This window comes from Cydia pomonella, unplaced genomic scaffold (assembly GCF_033807575.1).
Source record: "Cydia pomonella isolate Wapato2018A unplaced genomic scaffold, ilCydPomo1 PGA_scaffold_78, whole genome shotgun sequence".
Lineage (NCBI taxonomy): Eukaryota > Metazoa > Arthropoda > Insecta > Lepidoptera > Tortricidae > Cydia > Cydia pomonella.
Genome location: NW_026907911.1, coordinates 89,834 through 113,192, shown reverse-complemented (window position 1 = coordinate 113,192; position 23,359 = coordinate 89,834). Strand labels below are relative to the sequence as shown.

Here is a 23,359-nt window from a genome sequence, read left to right as displayed (position 1 = left end):
CAACCATCAACTAGCTTCAGTAAGCTTGGTAGTTGGTACGGTGATTTATTGTGCATATTCGTTGCTAAGCAACGGCGGTGGCGCATCGCGCAGGCGCGCGGTCTTACGCGCGTAAGGTTGTACACCGCTGGTAGAGTGGCGAGCCGAGTAGGTCGCCACAAAACAAATTAACTACATTTTTTTGTTTTAATTGCAAGTTTGAGAAAAGCACTATACAAATCTCGGCGAGAAACGGGGTTGCCGGGGTATATATCTACTTGGCCTGCAACCCTACGTTTCCCGGCCTCTATAGTAATGTACTAAACATTAATGTTTGTTATTTCCTGACTTTCCCCAAAACGCCAGCAGACACTGTCTGCCTACCTAATAAATCGTTTAATTTTTTCGGTTATTATAAAAGTTAGGTGTTTAAAATCTCCTCAAATCAAGATGATATAATTTTGTTCTTATTCACCCGTGCATCTCACTCGCACCAATACGGATAAGTACGAGCGAAATGCACACGCGAATGATAACTAAATGACATCATTTTAATTTCAAAAAGTACTTTCGAATTGGCCTCTATGTCATTCTATAAACTTACAAACAAGAAGCGTAAACCATGTTAATATTGCTTTATATTGTCATAGTTGCGTATGGGAGTCATTGTTTTCGGGTTTCGGCGTCGTGTCGACGGTAATTCATTTTAACACCCTCGCACCCAGGTGGGATGTCGAGACGCTTAAAATATCGTTATCAACGAAAACAATATTTCTTAAGCAGTAAAAACGCCTCGACGGCTTTTACGCCGAGCTCCCAAGTTTTTCGTGTAGTGATTTATGTTTAATTAGAGTGTCCTTCACATTTTTGTGTCATTCGCCATTCCGAATTTAAGAAGTCCCCAAGAGCGGCAAAGGCTGAAACATTCATTCTCTCTTCTGGCAAATTTGGAAACAATTACCGGCTATTCATGGTACTTTTTCAAATTTGGAATGGTAGCATAACATTGTTATCCAGAACTAGATTGAGTATAATGTAAGGTGAGACTGTGATAACCAAAACTCGCTAATTGCAAGAAAATAATTAAACAAAAAATAACCTTATGCTGGTACTCGCACGGTTCACTATGGCTCTTAACCCGTGTCAGTAATTAGTGAGTTTTGGTTGTTACCTGACGATAATTTATTATGATTTTAAATTACTTCTATTTACATTCTTCTGTATATTTCTACTTGTAACATATTTTTTGTAATTGTTGCTTTAGATGGCTTTATCTTTACACTACACCTACTATTTAATTTTGTATACTTACCTTTTTAGGGTTCCGTAGCCAAATGGAAAAAAAACGGAACCCTTATAGACTCGTCATGTCCGTCTGTCTGTCCGTTTATGTCACAGCCACTTTTTTCCGATACTATAAGAGCTATACTGTTCAAACTTGGTAAGTAGACGTACTCTATGAACCGCATTAAGATTTTTACACAAAATAAGAAAAAAAACAATAAATTTTGGGGGTTCCCCATACTTAGAACTGGAACTCAAAAAATCTTTTTTCATCAAACCCATACGTGTGGGGATAGGTCTTTAAAAATGATATTTAGGTTTCTAATATCATTTTTTTTAAACTGAATAGTTTGCGCGAGAGACACTTCCAAAGTGGTAAAATGTGTCCCCCCCCCCGTAACTTCAAAAATAACAAAATGAAAAATCTAAAAAAAATATATGATATACATTGCCATGCAAACTTCCACCGAAAATTGGTTTGAACGAGATCTAGTAACTAGTTTATTTAATACGTCATAAAATAAAAAAAGTGTCTATGGATTGGTCTTCAAAAATGATATTTAGGTTCTTAATATCATTTTTTTCTAAACTGAATAGTTTGCGCGAGACACACTTCCAAAGTGAAAAAATGTGTGTCCCCCCCCTGTAACTTCTAAAATAACAGAATGAAATTTTGTAGGCATAGGTAAAGCTCTTTATTTTGCAGATACAAAGCCTAACGTTGAAAGGCATAATATTGACGTTAATATATCTAATATTCTCCCTCATGTTAACATAGTTTAGAGTCGAAATCGCTACCAATTTTCTTGATACCGCTCTACTAATGATATAAACTTATTTTGCGATAAACAATAACTAATTTATTGAATTAATTTAAAGCCCCTTAGAAATTCTACATAATTTGCATTAGAATGGGGTTCGTAATCCATGAAACCTTATTAAAAATAGTATGGATTCAATCACGTACCTAGGTACCTGTTTATTACCATAACGACATTTCACGTGTTATGGGTTAAGGGTGTTCCGAAATTAAAAGCGGTTAAGTCTCGTCCCGTTTAATTAAAACGGCGTGTGAAAATCGAGAGTAAGTAACCATAGAGAAATAAGTAAGCTTAGAGTGCTCACTCCATACATGGTTTTCCTTTCTAAATCTATATACCAGTTTTTATAGAAATGCGTTTATCCTGACTGACAGACTGATTCATCATCGCAGTGCCGGAACTACAAAAGATAGAAAGTTGAAATTTGCATACTAGGTTGTATTTATAAAGTGTGGTTACAAGTGATAAGAAGCGATTTTGAAAACGTTCAACTCATTTTTAGGAGTTGAACGTTTGTATTACATTCAAGTTTTATTTTTTAAGCTAGGAACTTGAAACTTAGTGAAAAGTTATTATATATTAAATAGAAGAAAAGTTCTGTCAGCATTTTAGTAAATTCATCCCCTAAGGGGGTGAAAAGGCAGTTGAAAATTCGTAATAAGACATTTTCATAAAAAAATTACAAAAATAAATTTCAGCGTATAGGATTAAAAGGGGTTGAAACGTTGCATCGGGAACGATTTCAGTAGGGACTTGAAATTAGTAGAAACAGAAAAAATTAGAAATTACCAACGAAAAACAAATTCAGTGCTTCTGAAAATTGAGCCCCTATTAGGGTTAAAGGAGTTAAAAGTATGTTTCAGGAAATAAATCCCCGCGGGCGAAGTCGTTAGTAATAATAATAAGTTTTATGGGAGGTATGGTAAAGCTTACGATTAATAAGTTTTAAACTCGCTAAAACTTAATAGGTACCTACTTAACTTAAATCTTATCATGAATAATATTTCGCTAATCTTGATCTTGTATAAAACTTACTTTAAATATCTTTTTATCTATGTATGGGGTGAACACTCTAAGCTTACTTATTTCTCTATCCCTAAACATGAAACCGATGCCAGGTAAGTATTAAGTATATTAAACGCTCCATTCTTTAGAGTTGTGATTAAAATGGCGGTTGAATAAATATTCGCATTCAGGGCCGCAGACCTTATCATCCAGTGCCTGTTATTGGTTTCTGTTTACTTCATTAAAAACTGTGTTCTTCATATGGTGTCATATATCCTGTTATTTTAAAACAAATCAGAACTTTAGTATTGAAAAGCAAAAAACAGCTTTTATTTTACTACACAATATGCTTGGAAGGGAAGATTACGTATGTGTATACCTATGTATTGACGCACGTTAAAATGTTATCAGGTCGTTACATTGGAACTGCATTATACCTACAAAGCAGTCTTATTTGTATTATATAGTATTATAATGATAAGAACATCCTCACAGATCTTTATTCTGACCCCACTCTCGTTGTCAAGTCACGTTTCTGATAGGTAGGTCAGAAAGATTTATCATTTACTTACTTAGCGTCCGTCTGCTGTTACCAGTCATAAAGTATATAACCAATACCTAGAAGAACTTTGATAATGCTGTGATAAAATTAACAATAGATCGTGTGTGTAATTATAATAATCATTAGTTAATCACTTTGTTGTTCGAGCTAAGAAATAACCATTATACTTACATACTTAGTGTACATCTGCATATAATTTGATGTATATTAACCATTGCAATGCCTCTTCGTTTTACTTATTATTGTAAAAATTAGGAGCGAAAAACAGATTTCATACAAATTTTTAAATGTCCCTAATTCTTATAATAATCAAAGATTCGAAATAAATCAAATATAAGAGCGTAGCTGTGATTGATATACAACAAATTGCTTCTAAATATTTTTAATAATGGTAGAATCCAGAGAGTAAAATGAGGGCTACGTTTGTATGAAAAAGTGATTTCGTCCTCCACTTTTGTCTTAATGCTGGCATGCATGTTCGAGCGGACTTTATCAATATGTTCCAATAAGCATTGATACATGGTAATGCCAGCCGATGCACGGCAGCCGATGTAAATGTCCTATTAGTGGCTTCTCAGAACAGATGCCAAGAAAACGGGTATTAAATGTTTGGTATCTACTAAGTTCTCGCTGATTTCATTGGGTAGTTCACTTGCGTTTTTATTTAAAAGGTTTTCAAAGCTTACTTTATTTAACACTTTAAAACACAACATACAATTTCAAGGTTTCGATCTTTCTTTGCAATATTTGAAGCGATTATTTTCAAAAATAATAATAAATAGGTAAAGAATAGTTATCTTCATTTTAGTGCCCATAAATATATACCTATATATATATATATATATATATATATATATATATATATTAATTTACAATTACAAAACAACACAATTAGGTAGGTACAGTCAGCGTCTAAAACTTAGTAGCAGTTAAAGTGGCCAATTAGTTCGGTACACCATATATTTAGTCTACTTTCGTTGCTACAAAGTTTTTGATGCTGATTGTACCTACCTAAATGTGTTGTTTTGTAATTGTAAATTAATATATATATATATATATAGGTATATACAACAGACTACAATTTTTGGCGTCTAGCCCCTATTCATTAAGCACCTACTAGGTACATACAATATTTAAATTATAATTCAAAGGCGTTGGTAAACACGAATATCGAAACAGTGGAGGGTGACTTGAATCATCTTGATGAAGCATTCAATGAGCTGAAAGCTGATTAGAAAATTAATGTAGGTGCTTCCATCTTAAAGCTCCGTGGGTTCAGGTTTTTCTGTCACCCTCACTGAGCGTGAGCGTGCGTGCCCAGAATCGCCGATTTTTGAATTTTAATTTCTTGTAAGTTGCAACAAAAAAAATTAGGATATCGATCAAAAATTAAATTGTGCAGTTTTAGAAGCAACTTTTAATATTTTAAGCTTTTGTGCAAAAATTGTTACATATTTTTAATGACAGTTTTGAATGATTCACGGTTTTTTATGTAGCTCCAGATATTTGCGCGTTTTAGACCCATGATCGTGATTTCTTTCCATCAAGCGAAAATCAAAAAAATAGGTTTCTAATCGATGAATACTAATCAAATTTTTGGCAACCGTATTGTGATCTAAAAAAAAGGGGTTCGATTATTCAATTTTCTCATTTTTCAAAACTCTGTAGGCTGAACCTACTGCGCCTTAAGGTACCTACTTAATAATGTGTTATCGGTTACGTTACTGCTCTTGTATCTTCTGATGCAATAACTATGGAGATGTTAGCTATATACCTACGAGAAACGGCCGGGCAATTGTATAATAAAATCTATATTATTCAACATTTTTCAATTAATTTATGTTGTTATAATTTTCTTTTTTAGACAATTCCAATTTTCAGTTTTTCAATGTTTTAAGAAAATAATTGTTTTAAACTGAAATACATACCATACACTAAAGAAAAAGTGACCAAGTCCACCGGTGGCCGAGCCGGGAATCGAACCCGCGTCTTCAGTTTACGCGGCGGCGGCGGTTTTTTTTCTGTATGTTATCTATTTCAGTTCATAATTTATAGAGTTATATAGTGTAGTTGTATAGTGTGACTAATTAAAAAAAAACATAAATGATTTCATAAAATCATTTAATTTGTTCCCTAGTTAAAATTTTGTTGTTACAATAATACCACGAACCCATTATAATTATGCTTAGATTTAGTTTAGGTAGGTACTATAGTCTTTTACAAACGCGGAGGCACCCTGTAGGGAATGCAAATCGGTTATAACCGTAACGGTTAGGTATAATTATGGATTGCAAATATTCGATTCTTTCAGGTATTCGAATATTCGATTTTTTCTGACGAGATATTCGAATAAAATTCGTATATTTTAAAGAAATAAGAAAATGAACGGGAAATCGTGTTATTCAAAAACTATTTTCACATATTGCAAAAACTAATGATATTTTGCAGAAATACACTTAATTGACTAGTTTTATCATCCTACTGAGATGCCCACATTTATAAAAACGAGTCGAGATGCAAAAATTAGACGTATTCTATATTTCTAGATAAAACTTTAAGTATAAATATATCGTTGCAATTAATATTATTATAACTATAACCAATCAAACACGTAAGAGAAAAGAAATGTATTAGGTAATTATTTTCCGATTTTTTTATATTTATTTTTACTCATTCTGTTGTCTATAAAAAAGCGTTGTGTGAGAGTAAACGGATAGTAGTACACTGAGTGGTTTAACATCCAAAAGAGTGTTAGGCAAGGATGTGTAGCGGCAGCGAGGCTGTTTAATCTACTCATAGACAGTAGTTTGCATTGCATCATTTGAGAAATGATGAATGTACAAGCGTACTACATGTACCACAGCTTGTTTTCTGCAATATCGTATTTCAAATTGTGAACTACATAATAAATGTATCAAACTATCGCTGAAGTTCTTATTGTCTGCCTGGACAATGAATGTAGGCTGAGAATGAGTGGGTTGAAAGATGACCTGGTATTGCTGATGCTTGTATGCTTTTTGCGACACGCTCTGACTGCTCATAAAAGCGTTAAGTGCCCCATTTTCACGATTTCCAGCATTTACTCTCCTTTCAGTGTATTTATCATGCTTACCGTCCCTAGTGAACAAGGTTCCCATATACACAAACTCTTTCACTTGTTCCACTCTTTCTTGACCAATCAAAATTCCCTCTTTCTTATATTTATTTTCATTCTTGTCCTTTCAAAAGATCCATGCATTCTAGTTACCATCTCCTGCAACTCTTCACTCGCTCGTCATCGGGTGAAGAACTATAGCGGATGGTATAAATTTGTTTAAGTAATAAAAAATATTCGAAGGCGGGTTAAGGGTCGGCAACGCGCTTGTAACTCCTCTGGAGTTGCAGGCGTACATAGGCTACGGAGACTGCTTACCATCAGGCGGGCCGTGTGCTTGCTTGCCACTGACGTAGTATAAAAAAAGGTAACCAAGTAGCCATACTAGCTGTATAGAAAAGTAGATACTTATATTTTTGAACCAACTGCTAGGACCGCTCATATTTTGTACCAGTAGCAAGTTAGCTATACTTACCTGACTATAACAGAACAGCGAAAGTGCTTTTTTGTAATCCTGTAAACCCTTTGTTCGATCAACAGAGCTCTGAGATTTCAATAAAATCTTCAATAAGTAAAAGGGTAGCTCGGATACCTATACCCCCGTTACTTAGTACATTAAATTATTCGTAACCGTTGTCAATAACGACGGGCGTTTTCTTCTTCCTTTACGTTTCCCAGGCCTAATGATATTGGGCGCATTATGCTTTCAGAGAAAAGGTAGGCACGTTTATTTCATCAGAAACTCCCTATTTAATGACAAATCGCCTAACAGATACAATACAAAGGACAATGGCCATGTAGTGGTTGTTCGAACAAGAATGATAACCGATATTTGTTAGGGTTCAATATATCATTTATATTCCGTTGTTCGATACAACAAGCAAATGACCGGGGAGGGTCATTATCGGGTTATTTTATCGTTTAGTTATTTTCTTCTAAAAGCTATTACCTAAACCCTTTTGACACTGCTAGTTATTTCCCGGCAGAGGTATAAGTTCTATGAACGTTTCAATTCCTGCTTTAAAGGCGTCTGAAAAATCACTTTCCGTTTGTCATGTGTCTACTAGCCGTGGCGAATTGTTAGAACCTAGAATTTCATTTCGCAATTCGCAATTGCATCGTTCGCTTTAGAAATGAGCGGGGCAAGTGAGATTTTTTTCATAATTTAACTATTATTTACCTATAATAGATATTTGATTTATGTTCGATATTGAGAGTTAAGTAAATATCTCTTGCGATTAAGACTATTATTTATCTATTGTAACTTGAAGCGTGAACGTTTTGTTTTAGTTCCTTTTTAACAGTAATATACTGCAAAGTTTGGCTTAAGCTACGAGCGATAACTTACCGCTATAATATGTTTTAGAGAGTTTCATGCGCTTCATGATCTTTGGTCTATAATTCTTCAATTTCACGCTCTAATACTCACAATAATACTAACTACAAAATGACTCGTGCGTTTAACAAAATAGTACCGTAGAAGCCTCAATTCGTTTTTTATCAAAAATAACCATTGCCTATTGTTTATCACAGTTTTATCTCACACGAGTGATGACTCCATCGAATGGTGAGCTGGTGGACCCGCCGGAGGTGGTGGTGCTGGACGGGGGCTTCTCGTCGCAACTGTCGTGCCACGTGGGCCACGTGATCGACGGTGACCCGCTCTGGAGCGCCCGCTTCCTTCACACCAACCCCGAAGAGGTCGTCAACGCGCATTTGGACTTTTTGAGAGGTAATGTCAAGTTAATAACGTCAATCTTCAATTAGTGGTGGAGAAAAAATGCCGCACTTTAAAACTTGGTCGAGCAAATCTAATACATATTAAGGATAATCTAGAGAAGTGAAATCCTTCTCGCGCGAGACATTAGCCGCAATGTGAGAATGTGACTTACCTATGCTAAACCCCAGCATTTATTCGCTTTATATTCAATTTGATAGGCAAATAATGTTCTTATACTTTTAACATATTTAGTTGTGTTCCGCTCTTACGTATTTATTATAACAATATCCTTGGTTAAAATATAATTAATAGCGACGAACCCCAAACGTAACGGTAACAAATAAAAGTTCTGTGTTAAATAACTTGAAATAGATTAGGTAGATACACGTCAGAAAATTGACTAGCTAAAGTGAAATTTATAAAGTACCTATATTTCAAATTTACCGGTTATATTGCAAAAGTAGCCAGTATAATGGAAAAGTATAGGCGGATACTTTGTAATTACGAATGTAAAGGTCAGGTTATGCTAGGAACAAGTTAGCGAATTATTTGTGTACACGTGTAGCATCCGTAGGCCCACTAGGTTTTATGTTGCAGCAATATTTTTGTGATGTTTATTTACTACAATGCAGATTCTGCGGCGTCACAAAATAAGCTTCTGCCGGTACTCAATGAAATGATGAACAATAGTTATTTGTTTTACAAGGGCAAAGTTGTTGTTTAAACGCTCGTGCTTATATTGATACCCGAGCGAGCGAAATATTTCAAAACAGAACCACGAGCGTAGCGAGTGGTTCGAGGAGTGGAGTATTGAGCGTTGCGAGGGTTTCAAGGCACGAGGGTTAAACAAACTTTGCCTCCGAGTTAAACACAAAAATTTCACCACACCACCGCGGGGAAAATACTAACTATGAAATACCAAAAAAAAATTAAACGAATCAAGTCCAAATGAACGTAATAAAAATAATATAATTTTAAATCATCATTTAAAAGTCAATTCTAGCAGCTAACACAAGGAAACAACTCAAAATTTACATCTGATTACTTTGCCCCACGTGTGGATAAAATGCAACGTTCTCATTAGTTTTTGAACAATCAAGTTTGTGTGGTGAAAAGTAAAGTGAAAACTAGGCAAGACTTTATTATCTTGGGTGTTTGCTGTCTTAAAAAAATATTGTGTGTACCTAACGGTACGTACATAACTACCCAAGCAGCACATTAGTGCATTTTGCAGCTTATCTTATAGCTCTATGTTCTAAATGAGTGGTTTAACAGTGTTTGATAAAACTTATACCTTTAAATACAACTCAAAATTGTATATGAGTTCATCCTGTCACTTGTAGTTGCTTAGGAACGTTTATTGTTTCTACTTTATTACTTATGGTTGGGTAAAGTCGATTTTGCTACTTAAAGTTGCATGCAGGTTTTAATTGCCACTGAATAAGAAGCAATAGTGCTATATAAGGCCCTAAAGTCACTTATAAGCAACTTTTACATATAAGTGGGAACATACCCTTATTTGGAACTTTTAATTCCAAATGACTACTATAATAGAGTAGTATATTACCAATAGTGGCTAAAGAGATAATTTTACAGCCCTTTTGGAAACTAAAGTGATTGCCACTTTAAGGCCTAGGAATACTCTTATTGCCACTCCAACGCATAAGTAAGTCGCAATAGGAGGTTATTGAAAACCAAAAGCAGTTATTTTCACTTATTTCAAACCACTAACGATCTAACAGTTCCAAAATTAGGTCATATACATAATATCCTATCAAAAACATTTTCATGAAAATGTTGCCAAGACGAAACCATAAGGCTCGCACTGTCAAAAAGTTATCAGATTTCTCGTAGAGACAAGCTGCTAACTCCACAAGCCCTTATTTCACAAACTCTACACCTTAGTCAAAATATGTGGCTTGGCCGTTTCGTTACTTCAAGTATACTTAGTGAATAAATTTTGCACCTTACACCCATGTGACGGTGGCGAAACGGCCATGCCACATATTTTGACTACATTGTAGAGTTTACATTTTCCATGAAAATGTTTTTGATAGGATTTCACTTCTTTTTGTAAGTTGCTTATAACAATCTTCCATCCCCTAATAGGTATAAATGGTAAAGTAAGTAAGTCAGTAAGTAGAGTAAATACACTTTATTGCACCACAGAAGAAAAATTCAGTAACAGATTTACAATGTAAATAAAGGTAGCAACAGGCGTTCTTATCGCTGTGAGCGATCTCTTCCAGACCACCGTAGGGTAGCAGGATATAAAGAACAAAAAGCTTTAGTAACAGGTAGTGCACGAATACATTACAGGAATAAGAAGATTACACATTACAATGAAATACCTACCAATGGGTACAACCAAATAGTTAAATATTTATCAGATACATATATAATGGTTGGGGGAAATTTACTATTAAAAATCCCGAAATACGTATCTGGGGGCATCTTTTATACCTACAATCTTCTTTTTTTACTGATCCCCCATACAAACTTTCCTCTATTCCCCCTAATGCCCTTTTCCTTCCCTTTTCACCTTTACGGGTGATTTTGGGGTTGATAACTATTCTATATCCTTCCCCATAGGAAAAACTATCTACACACTAAATTTTAACTAAATCGGTTCAGCGGTTATTGATTTCCCATACAAAATTCCATCCCCCTTTTCGCCCCCTTAAGGGCTATAAATTTCCATTTTTTTTTTCTTTTGTTGTTTGTATACTAATACTATGCTACATACCAAATTTTTGCTTCCTAGGACTTCAGGAAGTACCCCATGGGTTTTGATGATCATCAGTGAGTGAGTGAAGTGAGTCAGTGACGAAAACGGGGTTTTTCCGATACGAACAAAATCTTAAGTATGAGAGCTATGCATCTGAATTTTTTTATGCTTAATAAGTCCACTATTAAAATTATATCCCAAGAATGTTGTTTATCTAGTATAATCCAAACCCAAGTTATGAGGGTTCAAAAAAAGCGCTTCTTAGAAAAGGTAGGCCATGCGCTTCGCTTTGCTCGTCTTGGCGGGGGCACTACCCTGCCCCAAGATTAATTTTTCCTATTGCGGCGCCTCCTCTGTCAATAGCATTCACTGCTTTGCCACTCGCAAGATACAAATAAGTGATTTTCAGACCTGATAGTTCCAAATAGAGAACAAATAAGTGAAAATAAACACTGTAAAACATTTTTTGTTCCGCCATGTTTACAAATGGAGTCCTTGAAAATGAATTATTTTAAACAGAATTTTATCACACTGGCGCATAATCACAGACCTTTGATAGTTGTGACGATGTTACTTTAACATTGTACGTAACCTACAATCATTAGGTCAGGTTTTTAACAGTTTTATTTCTTATCAGTATCAATTCCTCATTTGATTTAGCACTCTCCTTTTAAATATTCTTGGATCAAATCAAAGGCGCATCGAAATTTACAAAGAAACCATACTATAGTTTCACAGTAAAAAATCATTCGCAAGGATTTCGTGCTTATTTCAATTCCTGCATAACGTGAAGTTTTCATCACTTTACCAAACAGATATGTACATCCAAAATTAAAATGGCAGATCACATTCACATTTATAAAACACAACTTATTGTCTTAATTATTGCCACGCCACTCAAAGAAAATTGGGCGTCTCATTTATCACTCCTTGAACGAACTGAAATTGTAATACATTCATTCGTTCAATATAAATCGTTCACTGCGCATAACTGTCACCCATAGTTCTAATTGCCACTAAAGGTAATCAAGAGATCTCTTATGGATTCAATTTAGAACCAAAAATAGGCTGCAATTTTTCTCCTTTTTGGTCTATATTGGGTCTATATGGGTTCTTTCCACCTATATAGAACTTAGTCATGGCTATATATTTCACTTAAGTATCTAAATAGATATGATATACGAGCTATTTCCCACCCCGTGTGCTACTTGGGTAGGTCTTAAATCTCAACTTCGTTTCGGTTTGTAACTTCGGCCCTTAAATTTTAAGAACCCTTATTATGTACCTGTTGCACAAAATACTATAATGATTTGATCATAATTTGGAGTCCTTTGGAGTTTTTTTATATTCTTATATAGTAAATATGCAATATGGTTCCAGTATTGTGCGTACGAACCTAAAGATGAACGGCGTTCAACTTTTAGGTAAGGCCTAGTTTGTTTAAGTGCTTTTTTTTAACAATTTATATATAAACAATATTCATATTAATTGTAAATTACTTACCTATATAAACTAACAAATAACTTAATAAAAATTAAAAAATAATAATTTATAGGTTTTTAAAATTAGTTTTTCTTTATATAAATTGATGGATTTTTTATACTACGTCGGTGGCAAACAAGCATACGGCTCGGCTGGTGGTAAGCAGTCTCCGTAGCCTATATACGCCTGCAACTCCAGAGGAGTTACATGCGCGTTGCCGACCCTAATAACCCTCCCTCCCCTCGTTGAGCTCTGGCAACCTTACTCACCGGCAGGAACACAACACTATGAGTAGGATCTAGTGTTATTTTTAGATATTTTATACCACGACGGTGGCAAACAAGCATACGGCCCGCCTGATGGTAAGCAGTCACCGCAGCCTATGGACGCCTGCAACTCCAGAGGTGTTACATGCGCGTTGCCGACCCTAAGATAGAAGACTTATTGGCACACCTCAGTAAAAGATACAGCTTAAAGCAAAACAAATGATTAGTGATAGAGGCAGACAACAGGCGGTCTAAAATATTAATAAATAAATAAAATAAAATATTAATTTATCTTTAAGAATTTTAATTCTAAGTATCGATAAAAATATTTGATGTTTTATCACTTTAAGAGCGATACACTGAAACACTAGTCGACATATTATATAAATTAAGCAGTATATCATTTATCTAGATATTTTTATTAGTATTGAACAGTAACACAATTTTGGTGGTAACTACTGAGAAAAAAGATCTCAGTTGTCCCCAGATTTATTGTTTCATATTTTTTGGTAAGTGATCTATAAAATGGACATTTAAATTTTTAGTCATATTGCTTTATTTGGGCGATTTGAATCATTAGTTTCTATAAACTATAATTCAAATACTATAAGGCCATTTTATAATATTTTTTTACGTATTTATACCGAAAACTATCATTTGTACTGGTGCATCTATCATCTATATGATCAAATCGTTTATAATTAGGGCACATTGTTTTTTAATAAAAAATTGGGGTAGTCCCTTAATCGTTCATTTATTAGTGCGAGTAGAAGACCCTACAAATAGGCTAATAATTATTATAGTTAGTTATTTGTAAGTAGAAACACCTCTATAATTAATTATATACGTTCTAACGCTCTAGCGCACCTGTGGGTTCAAATCCAGCCTCAGACACCAAGGAGATAATTGTTATTTAGACGTGAATTAAAACATTATCGTATCTTAAATTTAGGCTGTATGTACATATTTTGACTTTATGTTATAGAGGCTTTCATGGAAATAATCGAGCACATCAAAAAGTTATAATATAATTTCACGCGCTTTTAAATACCTATAGTAAATATCTACCTAGTCGTTATTACGAGTCGTACATGCGATTTCAACAAAACAGTTATGACTTTTGTCAGCCGTATATTTATAATTAAACAAGTGTGGTTTACGTAATCAAACATTATAAGTAAAAGAAAAAAAAACACGCATGCAATGCAAGTAGAAGCATACCAAACAAAAATACAAGGACTTCCGCTGCGCATATTTTAATACATTGATACTGTTTAATTAAACACCAACAAATAGTTCCTGGCATTTCCTGTTTACTTTGGCTTCCATTTGCCGTAGCCAAGTTGGAGGTTTTAGTTGTTAACGCATGACGTGAACTCCTGTGTTAGTTACCGTATCTACCGCGAACATCGACAATCGAAACTTCGTTAGCTTCCTCCTTATCACTCAAATATACAAGAGCGATAGAGAGATAGACAGATTCGATTTTCGACGTTCGTAGTAGGATATTTGATCTAATTCTTATAATGGCATGTTTCGTTTAACAATGAAGTTTACACTACACCACATCCCGAGCTCGCAATCACTGAAATAGTTTTTCTAGCATTATAACTATTCCGTTACTTATTTCTTTTTAATAACTATCGCAACTTGAGCTAGATACCTAAACCGAATGCTGGAAAATGCTAATTTGTCCGTTACGTACATTCATGATTTATTCAGGGCAAAAATGGACTGTAGAACATAGATGGGTCAAAACTCTTCTCGTTTTCTTGTTTCTAACTACTTTGCCACGCTAGTATCTGGCTTCTATCTTCTTTTAATGTATGTGTTTCTAGCTGTATACCTATTATATTTTACTTGAGAAAAATTTAAAACAAAATCACATCGCATACAAAAAGCTTCACTCCATCACATTTTAAGGGGACAAAAAACAAGACAACTAAAAGAATTTCGACCCAGATATTTACATTTAAATACCTGTATTTATTTCCGATCTCAAAAATGTAAACTAATTAAGTAATCATATCTATTAGTTATTTAAACACTGCGTAGTCGGAATAATTAAGCTAAGTGTTTTTTTATTCAGCTACAAACTTTACTAAGATAAGCCAAAAACTTTTCTCTTTAGCCAAGTTTTAATAAAACTTGAAAATCCATGTTACAAACTCAATCTAGAGAGAAACACGGTGGGAACACGTATCAGAATGTCGATTGGAAACAAAAGACTTCAAAGTACAAAGGCCCAAATTGCAGAATACCTACGTAGGTAGTATTCGCACCGATCTCGTCAACCCGATGACATCACGTATCAATACCTGAACGTGACACTGCCACGCACAACTAACCCCTTTGAACTGGAAAGTAATTGCGTTGTTCTACATTCCAAGGCAAAGTTTGAATGAATTTCTGCGCCGCACACAGCCCGCAAACAAGTAAGCTTTCACATACATATGCGTGTTTTGACGAATTACACGTTAGGTCGCTTTTAGCTCGTCATTTCTTGTATCCAACAGCGAGAGTGCGACCTCGCGTCGTGTCATCGTCCTCTGAAAGCGCTTTTCTTCGCCACAAAACGGACCGTTTCTTTTCATAAGGAAAAGCTGAAAAGTGTCTCCATGCAAATAACTCCCCAGAGGGAGACAGCCTACTGCCTCGCTTTGCTACCTGCTATAGTAGTGATCATTATGAAAAAGACATGAAATGGGCCCTTATTTTGTGAAATTTTAAGATTTTATGCCAGAATTCATTTCAGCATTTTATGTGGATGTATTTTTAATGTTTGCCGACATAACTTCTCGACTTTTAGGAGTTCTGTAATATTTTAAAAGTAGCCTATCTACCTATCAATTTACCAAATTATAAATTCAAGTATTCAAATATGCGAAAGAAGCGCAGTACTGTTATTTGGCCACAACTTATAGCTCACTTTGCGTTGCACTATCCAGCTGTTTCCAAATGATTATTATGATTGACGCTGGTTACAGTTGCCAAGATTTGCCGCTGTTTCTCCCACATTTGCTAACTGCCCCGCATTTGCATAGTGTACAGTAGACAGGAGGGAAAAGGCAAGAGGCCAAACTTAGCTATAAGTAGGCGCAACACAGCCCGCAGCCGCTCAGCGAGCCCGGCTACAGACCGTAGCTGCCATTAATCACCTTGTCTGTCTAATACGTTTTCATTCGCAAGCCGTGCGCCGTCTTCTATTTACATAATTATTTTCTAGCAGACATGAGGCCTTTTGCCGATAAGTTCTTTATTGCTTAACTACTGAGCCTCTTGAAGCGTAACTAAGTTTAAATAATATTAACTTAACTGTTTACGCCTTTTAGCCGCACCCTGCTCACAGTTAATACTAACAGTTCGCAGAAGTTTAATATTTATCGAGTTAGTTTACTAATATAAACTTATACGGTATGATTATTTTAGACAGGAGGCTTGTGTATTCGCACAAGATTAATATAGGGTTTCATTTGTTTTAATTAAGATACGGTAAGAACATTTATGATATATGGTATTTAAGTAAAATACACTCAAGTCAAGAGCAAAGAAAATGCTTCACTTTGTATGGATATTGTCGTTCACAGCGATCAGTTAACATTTTTTTTGTGGAGTTCAGAACCACGTCGATGCTGAACTGTATCATTCGAGGCACCCACTTAGTCTGAGGTCAATGGGATTGATTTGATCCCTGTCACATGAGACTTGCGAGATTTTCCAAATCGGGTCCTCAGGAAATAATCTGAGAAAAGGAGAGACAGGCATCAATCTTGTTGGCAGTTAAAGATGTGGCAAACGAAGTTGTTAGTGTATCAGTAGTTTTAAAAATTACCCGCATCAAGGAGACTGAAAATAAGTAGTAGGTATTTAAAATATCATTTTTAAAACAAATTAAACTCGATGCTTAGCCTAGCCAACGTGCCAATCGTTAACGCTCCGTAGCGTAGTCATCTCTCTCTCTATCACTCTTCCATATTAGTGCGACAGTGATAGTTGCGATTCGTTCGCTACGGAGCGTAAACGATTGGCACGTTGGCTAAGCACCCTGATATTAATATTAAGGAATCAGTCATATGATACTTAATCATATGAAAAATAATTGATTATTAAGTTTTCCATAGGTACTTTAACAAATAGACAAAACAATTTGCGTAATCGGTGGCGTTGAAAATGGGTATAATTATTTTATCAGTATTATTCATTTTGGTACTTACTTGTAGGTATCCTGCTACTTTCTTTATTTACAAGCTTTGCTACCACCTTGAAATGATAGTCCGACGTACTAAAACACAGAATAGGTATTTATTTTACTAAACCAAATTAACATAAATAACACAACGTAAAAGCTCTGGTTTTCTAGGATAGCAATGCCTTCATATAGCGGCCGTCTCCATACAAAATACTAGTCGTCCATATTTATCCGTATTATTGAGTATGGAAACGGCCGCTATATGACGCACCGCTTTCCTAGGAGAACAGAGCTTGATTACAGATATATTCATTTTATAAGTAATGAAATGAAACGAAATGTATTTATTTGTCAGTTGATATTGCAAGTGCTTTCATATTCTACCGTGAATACAACTATTTACGGTGTACAAATATTTTTACTTAAATCTAGTTCTTACATCTCACCTGACATCGAATTCAAGTAAAGAATAATAACTAACCTGCCAATATAAATCAATCAAAAGCTATACATCCTCAGCACAAACCATTGGCAATCATAGAACCCAATTCCCGCAATCTTGACTAAAACGACTTCCTTAAAGTAAAACTCGTCTGGTTACAGCCTCAGTGGCTAACGTTCTGCCACGTTCTTCCAGCGTTCACTGAGGCCTCTCGGATACGTTTGTATATGTTCTCTTTAACACGGATGCTCGCTGCCCACTCAGTTTGCTCATTTAGAAACAATCAGGAAAAAACGGATGAGAATAGGCGGGGAACAGGGTGTTGTGCGCAAAAGCACTCAAAATGATGATGATGTTTTTTTCAGCTGGAGCGGATCTGATCATCACAAACACATACCAGGCGTCAATAGGCGGATTCGTGGAGCATTTGGGCGTTAACGAGGAACAGGCGTACGCGCTGATAGAGCGCGCCGTTGAGCTCGCTAAACGTGCCCGCACACTCTACCTCGAGGAATTCCAAAACTTCTTACAAAATGGTAAGAATAATAGTCTGGCCATCCAAGAGGCACATGAAGCTAATGCTTACAAGTTTTATCACCATAAACTCGTGCCAGGCGTTGATAGGCGGGTTCGCAAATCACTTGGGCGTGAACGTGGACTATGAATGCGCCGTAGAGCTCGCTAACGTGCCACACTCTGCCTCCAGGAATTACAAAATTTCTTGCAAAATGGTAAGAACAATACTGTGGCCATCTAAGTCAGCATATCTTGTATTCTTGAACACGTAACATGTTGTCCGGTCATCGTATTAGGTTAGGTTTCTTTTATTAGTCCCTATCAGTGCGCACACATGATGGCATCTGCTGCACCATAGCGTAAATGAAATCTAGTATCTTGCGACGTTTACTAAAAAGGCGCATTATGAGAACTCAAAGTATTAAAACAGATTCAAAGAATTTCATTTCCGTACCATTTCGTACCTTGACACAGTGACAATCAATATGAAAGTATTGTCACTGTGACAAGGTACGAAATGGTACTGCAATTAAATTCCTTGGCCGTACCTATACATATTTATAAAAGCAACAAAGAAAAGAACCATCGTAAAAATGGTACCCACGAATGAAAGAGAAAATGTTTAAACTTGAAAAATAAAGTAAACAAAGTAACAGCGAACAATTTGTGAATGTTTTAAGAGATGTTATTACCTACGAAGGAAAATACGGGGGTAGAAATGATTTATCATTCCCGACATTCCCGTGTCTGTCACAAAAACATGGCAATTTAATTGCAAGAGTTTTACTCAAAACAAAGGTTTTATGAGACAAACTTCCATAAAGGACGGATGCAAGCATGCCTTAATTACAGTTTGCAGAGGTTCATGGGATTAGGGTAGTGCCAAGTTTTCCTGTATTCTGAACGCTTTCAAACTTTCACCTTGGATGTCCAGTAATTATTATGACAGCGGGATCCTTAGCTCATACGCGCAATTGGATATCACACATACTGGTCCTCTCAGATAGATGTTCGCCTGAGTTCGGCCCGACATCGGAATAACAGCTCTTTGCGATGAAATAGAGCGAGCTGTTGACACTTATTGCGCTTTGTTAAGAGTCCTTATTCCTACAGACGAGCGTATTTTGTAAAATGCTTCCTATTTCATTCAAGATTACGACGTAACTATTAGTATTTATTCAAAAACTGATAACGTACTTAAATAATCGTTTCCTAAACTAGGGGCTCCAACAGTTCAAATTTTCATTTTCTCTTTTAAACCTCTTTTTTAATGAGGTTTTTTGGGAGTCTTTTCCAAATTTTGCAGTGAGATGTGGCGTTTCGGTTCTCAATTTTGCTATAAACAAGAATCATTTGGTACATGAATGACTACAATTTGATTCAACATATCTCGTACGAGGGGCTGGAATGATTAACAATCGAAGATTCATTTGAAAAAACTGATAAAATACCTTCCGAGTTTTCTTCATTTTTTTGGCGAAAACAGGGTTTTATTATATTTTATTTCCGCAAATTGTACGCATATTTTGCTTTAAAAATAATATTATAGCAAACTGTAACTTTATGTTAACCTATAAAAAAAAATCGTAACTATGGGACCTACATTGCCGTAAATTTATATTTTTTTAAAACACGTATAAATCACGCAGCAGCGACGCCCCGCTCTCAGTCCGCGCGGAGCGCGCTTAGAGGACGGACCTGTGCTCGATTGTCAGGCATTCGTTGCGATCGTAATCAGCTACGGAGTTCCGAGAAGTGCTATATACTGCGATTAGAAAATCTTAATAAAAGTTCATTTTTTACAGTATGCCTAACAGACTCGCTTATTGATGGATTTTCAGTGTTACTTTTTTTTAATACTAAGTCGGTGGCAAACAAGCATACGGCCCGCATATGTACGCCTGCAACTCCAGAGGAGTTACATGCGCGTTGCCGACCCTAACCCCCTCCCGCCCCTCGTTGAGCTCTGGCAACCTTACTCACCGGCAGGAACACAACACTATGAGTAAGGTCTAGTGTTATTTGGCTGCGATTTTCTGAAAAACGCATTTTCACTTGAAATTACGTTAGGGTTTTTATTTTTTTTGACCCGGATGAAGTCCAAGTTCTCATGATGGAGTCAGGAGTTGGTCACCAGAACTCCTAATCTACTAATTATAATCCCATCGTGTTTGGGCTCAAAAGATTTGCCCTAACGAACACCATCGATCTAGATGAGGTCCAGGGTCTCATGATGGAGTCAGGAGTTGGTCACTAGAACTCCTAATCTACTCATTATAATTCCATCGTGTTTGGGCTCAACAGAGTTGCCCTGATGAGCACCTTCAATCTAGATGAGGTCCAGGGTCTCATGATGGAGTCAGGAGCTGGTCACCAGAACTCCTAATCTACTCATCATAACTTCATCGTGTTTGGGTTCAATAGAGTTGCCCTGACGAGCACCATCAATCTAGATGAGGTCCAGGGTCTCATGATGGAGTCAGGAGCTGGTCACCAGAACTCCTAATCTACTCATCATAACTCCATCGTGTTTGGGCTCAATAGATTTGCCCTGATGAACACCATCGATCTAGATGAGGCCCAGGGTCTCATGATGGAGTCAGGAGTTGGTCACCAGAACTCCTAAACTACTCATCATAACCTCATCGTGTTCGGGCTCAATAGATTTGCCCTGACGAGCATCATCAATCTAGATAAAGTCCAGGGTCTCATGATGGAGTCAGGAGTTGGTCACTAGAACTCCTAATCTACTCATTATAATTCCAACGTGTTTGGGCTCAAAAGATTTGCCCTGATGAGCACCATCGATCTAGATGAGGTCCAGGGTCTCATGATGGAGTCAGGAGTAGGTCACCAGAACTCCTACTCTACTCATCATAACTCCATCGTGTTTGGGCTCAATAGAGTTGCCCTGACGAGCACCTTCAATCTAGATGAGGTCCAGGGTCTCATGATGGAGTCAGGAGCTGGTCACCAGAACTCCTAATCTACTCATCATAACTTCATCGTGTTTGGGTTCAATAGAGTTGCCCTGACGAGCACCATCAATCTAGATGAGGTCCAGGGTCTCATGATGGAGTCAGGAGCTGGTCACCAGAACTCCTAATCTACTCATCATAACTCCATCGTGTTTGGGCTCAATAGATTTGCCCTGATGAACACCATCGATCTAGATGAGGCCCAGGGTCTCATGATGGAGTCAGGAGTTGGTCACCAGAACTCCTAAACTACTCATCATAACCTCATCGTGTTCGGGCTCAATAGATTTGTCCTGACGAGCATCATCAATCTAGATAAAGTCCAGGGTCTCATGATGGAGTCAGGAGTTGGTCACTAGAACTCCTAATCTACTCATTATAATTCCAACGTGTTTGGGCTCAAAAGATTTGCCCTGATGAGCACCATCGATCTAGATGAGGTCCAGGGTCTCATGATGGAGTCAGGAGTAGGTCACCAGAACTCCTACTCTACTCATCATAACTCCATCGTGTTTGGGCTCAATAGAGTTGCCCTGACGAGCACCTTCAATCTAGATGAGGTCCAGGGTCTCATGATGGAGTCAGGAGCTGGTCACCAGAACTCCTAATCTACTCATCATAACTCCATCGTGTTTGGGTTCAATAGAGTTGCCCTGACGAGCACCATCAATCTAGATGAGGTCCAGGGTCTCATGATGGAGTCAGGAGCTGGTTACCAGAACTCCTAATCTACTCATCATAACTCCATCGTGTTTGGGCTCAATAGATTAGCCCTGATGAACAACATCGATCTAGATGAGGCCCAGGGTCTCATGATGGAGTCAGGAGTTGGTCACCAGAACTCCTAATCTACTCATCATAACCTCATCGTGTTCGGGCTCAATAGATTTGCCCTGACGAGCATCATCAATCTAGGTAAAGTCCAGGGTCTCATGATGGAGTCAGGAGTTGGTCACTAGAACTCCTAATCTACTCATTATAATTCCAACGTGTTTGGGCTCAAAAGATTTGCCCTGATGAGCACCATCGATCTAGATGAGGTCCAGGGTCTCATGATGGAGTCAGGAGTTGGTCACCAGAACTCCTAAACTACTCATCATAACCTCATCGTGTTTGGGCTCAATAGATTTGCCCTGACGAGCATCATCAATCTAGATAAAGTCCAGGGTCTCATGATGGAGTCAGGAGTTGGTCACTAGAACTCCTAATCTACTCATTATAATTCCAACGTGTTTGGGCTCAAAAGATTTGCCCTGACGAGCACCATCGATCTAGATGAGGTCCAGGGTCTCATGATGGAGTCAGGAGTTGGTCACCAGAACTCCTAATCTACTCATCATAACTCCATCGTGTATGGGCTCAATAGAGTTGCCCTGACGAGCACCATCAATCTAGATCAGGTCCAGGGTCTCATGATGGACTCAGGAGTTGATCACCAGAACTCCTAGTCTATTCATCATAACTCCATCGTGTTTGGGCCCAAAAGATTTGCCCTGACGAGTACCATCGATCTAGATTAAGTCGAGGGTCTCATGATGGACTCAGTAGTTGGTCACCAGAACTCCTAATCTATTCATCATAATGGTAATTTGATGATTCTTGTCGGAGTAAATCTATTGAGCCCAAACACGATGGAGTTATGATAAATAGATTACGAGTTCTGGTGACCAACTCCTGACTCCATCATGAGACCCTGGACTTCATCTAGATCGATGGTACTCGTCAGGGCAAATCTTTTGAGCCCAAACACGATGGAATTATAATGAGTAGATTAGGAGTTCTAGTGACCAACTCCTGACTCCATCATGAGACCCTGAACATCATCTAGATTGATGGTGCTCGTGAGGGCAAATCTATTGAGCCCAAACACGATGGAGTTATGATGAGTAGATTAGGAATTATGGTGACCAACTCCTGACTCCATCATGAGACCCTGGACTTCATCTAGATCGATGGTACTCGTCAGGGCAAATCTTTTGAGCCCAAACACGATGGAATTATAATGATTAGATTAGGAGTTCTGGTGACCAACTCCTGACTCCATCATGAGACCCTGGACTTCATCTAGATCGATGGTACTCGTCAGGGCAAATCTTTTGAGCCCAAACACGATGGAATTATGAGTAGATTAGGAGTTCTAGTGACCAACTCCTGACTCCATCATGAGACCCTGAACATCATCTAGATTGATGGTGCTCGTGAGGGCAAATCTATTGAGCCCAAACACGATGGAGTTATGATGAGTAGATTAGGAATTATGGTGACCAACTCCTGACTCCATCATGAGACCCTG

General features: G+C 37.0%; 1 protein-coding gene across 1 annotated transcript in view; it reads left to right on the top strand.

Annotated features, from left to right (window-relative positions):
* The window catches only part of LOC133534290 (homocysteine S-methyltransferase-like), a 46,181-nt gene that overhangs the window by 13,272 nt on the left and 9,550 nt on the right, over positions 1-23,359 (top strand). Inside the window, exons 2-3 of the mRNA XM_061873394.1 lie at positions 8,279-8,477; positions 17,938-18,108. Coding sequence (XP_061729378.1) covers positions 8,297-8,477; positions 17,938-18,108 — 352 coding nt within the window. The 5' untranslated portion in view covers positions 8,279-8,296. The remainder of the gene's footprint in view (positions 1-8,278; positions 8,478-17,937; positions 18,109-23,359) is intronic.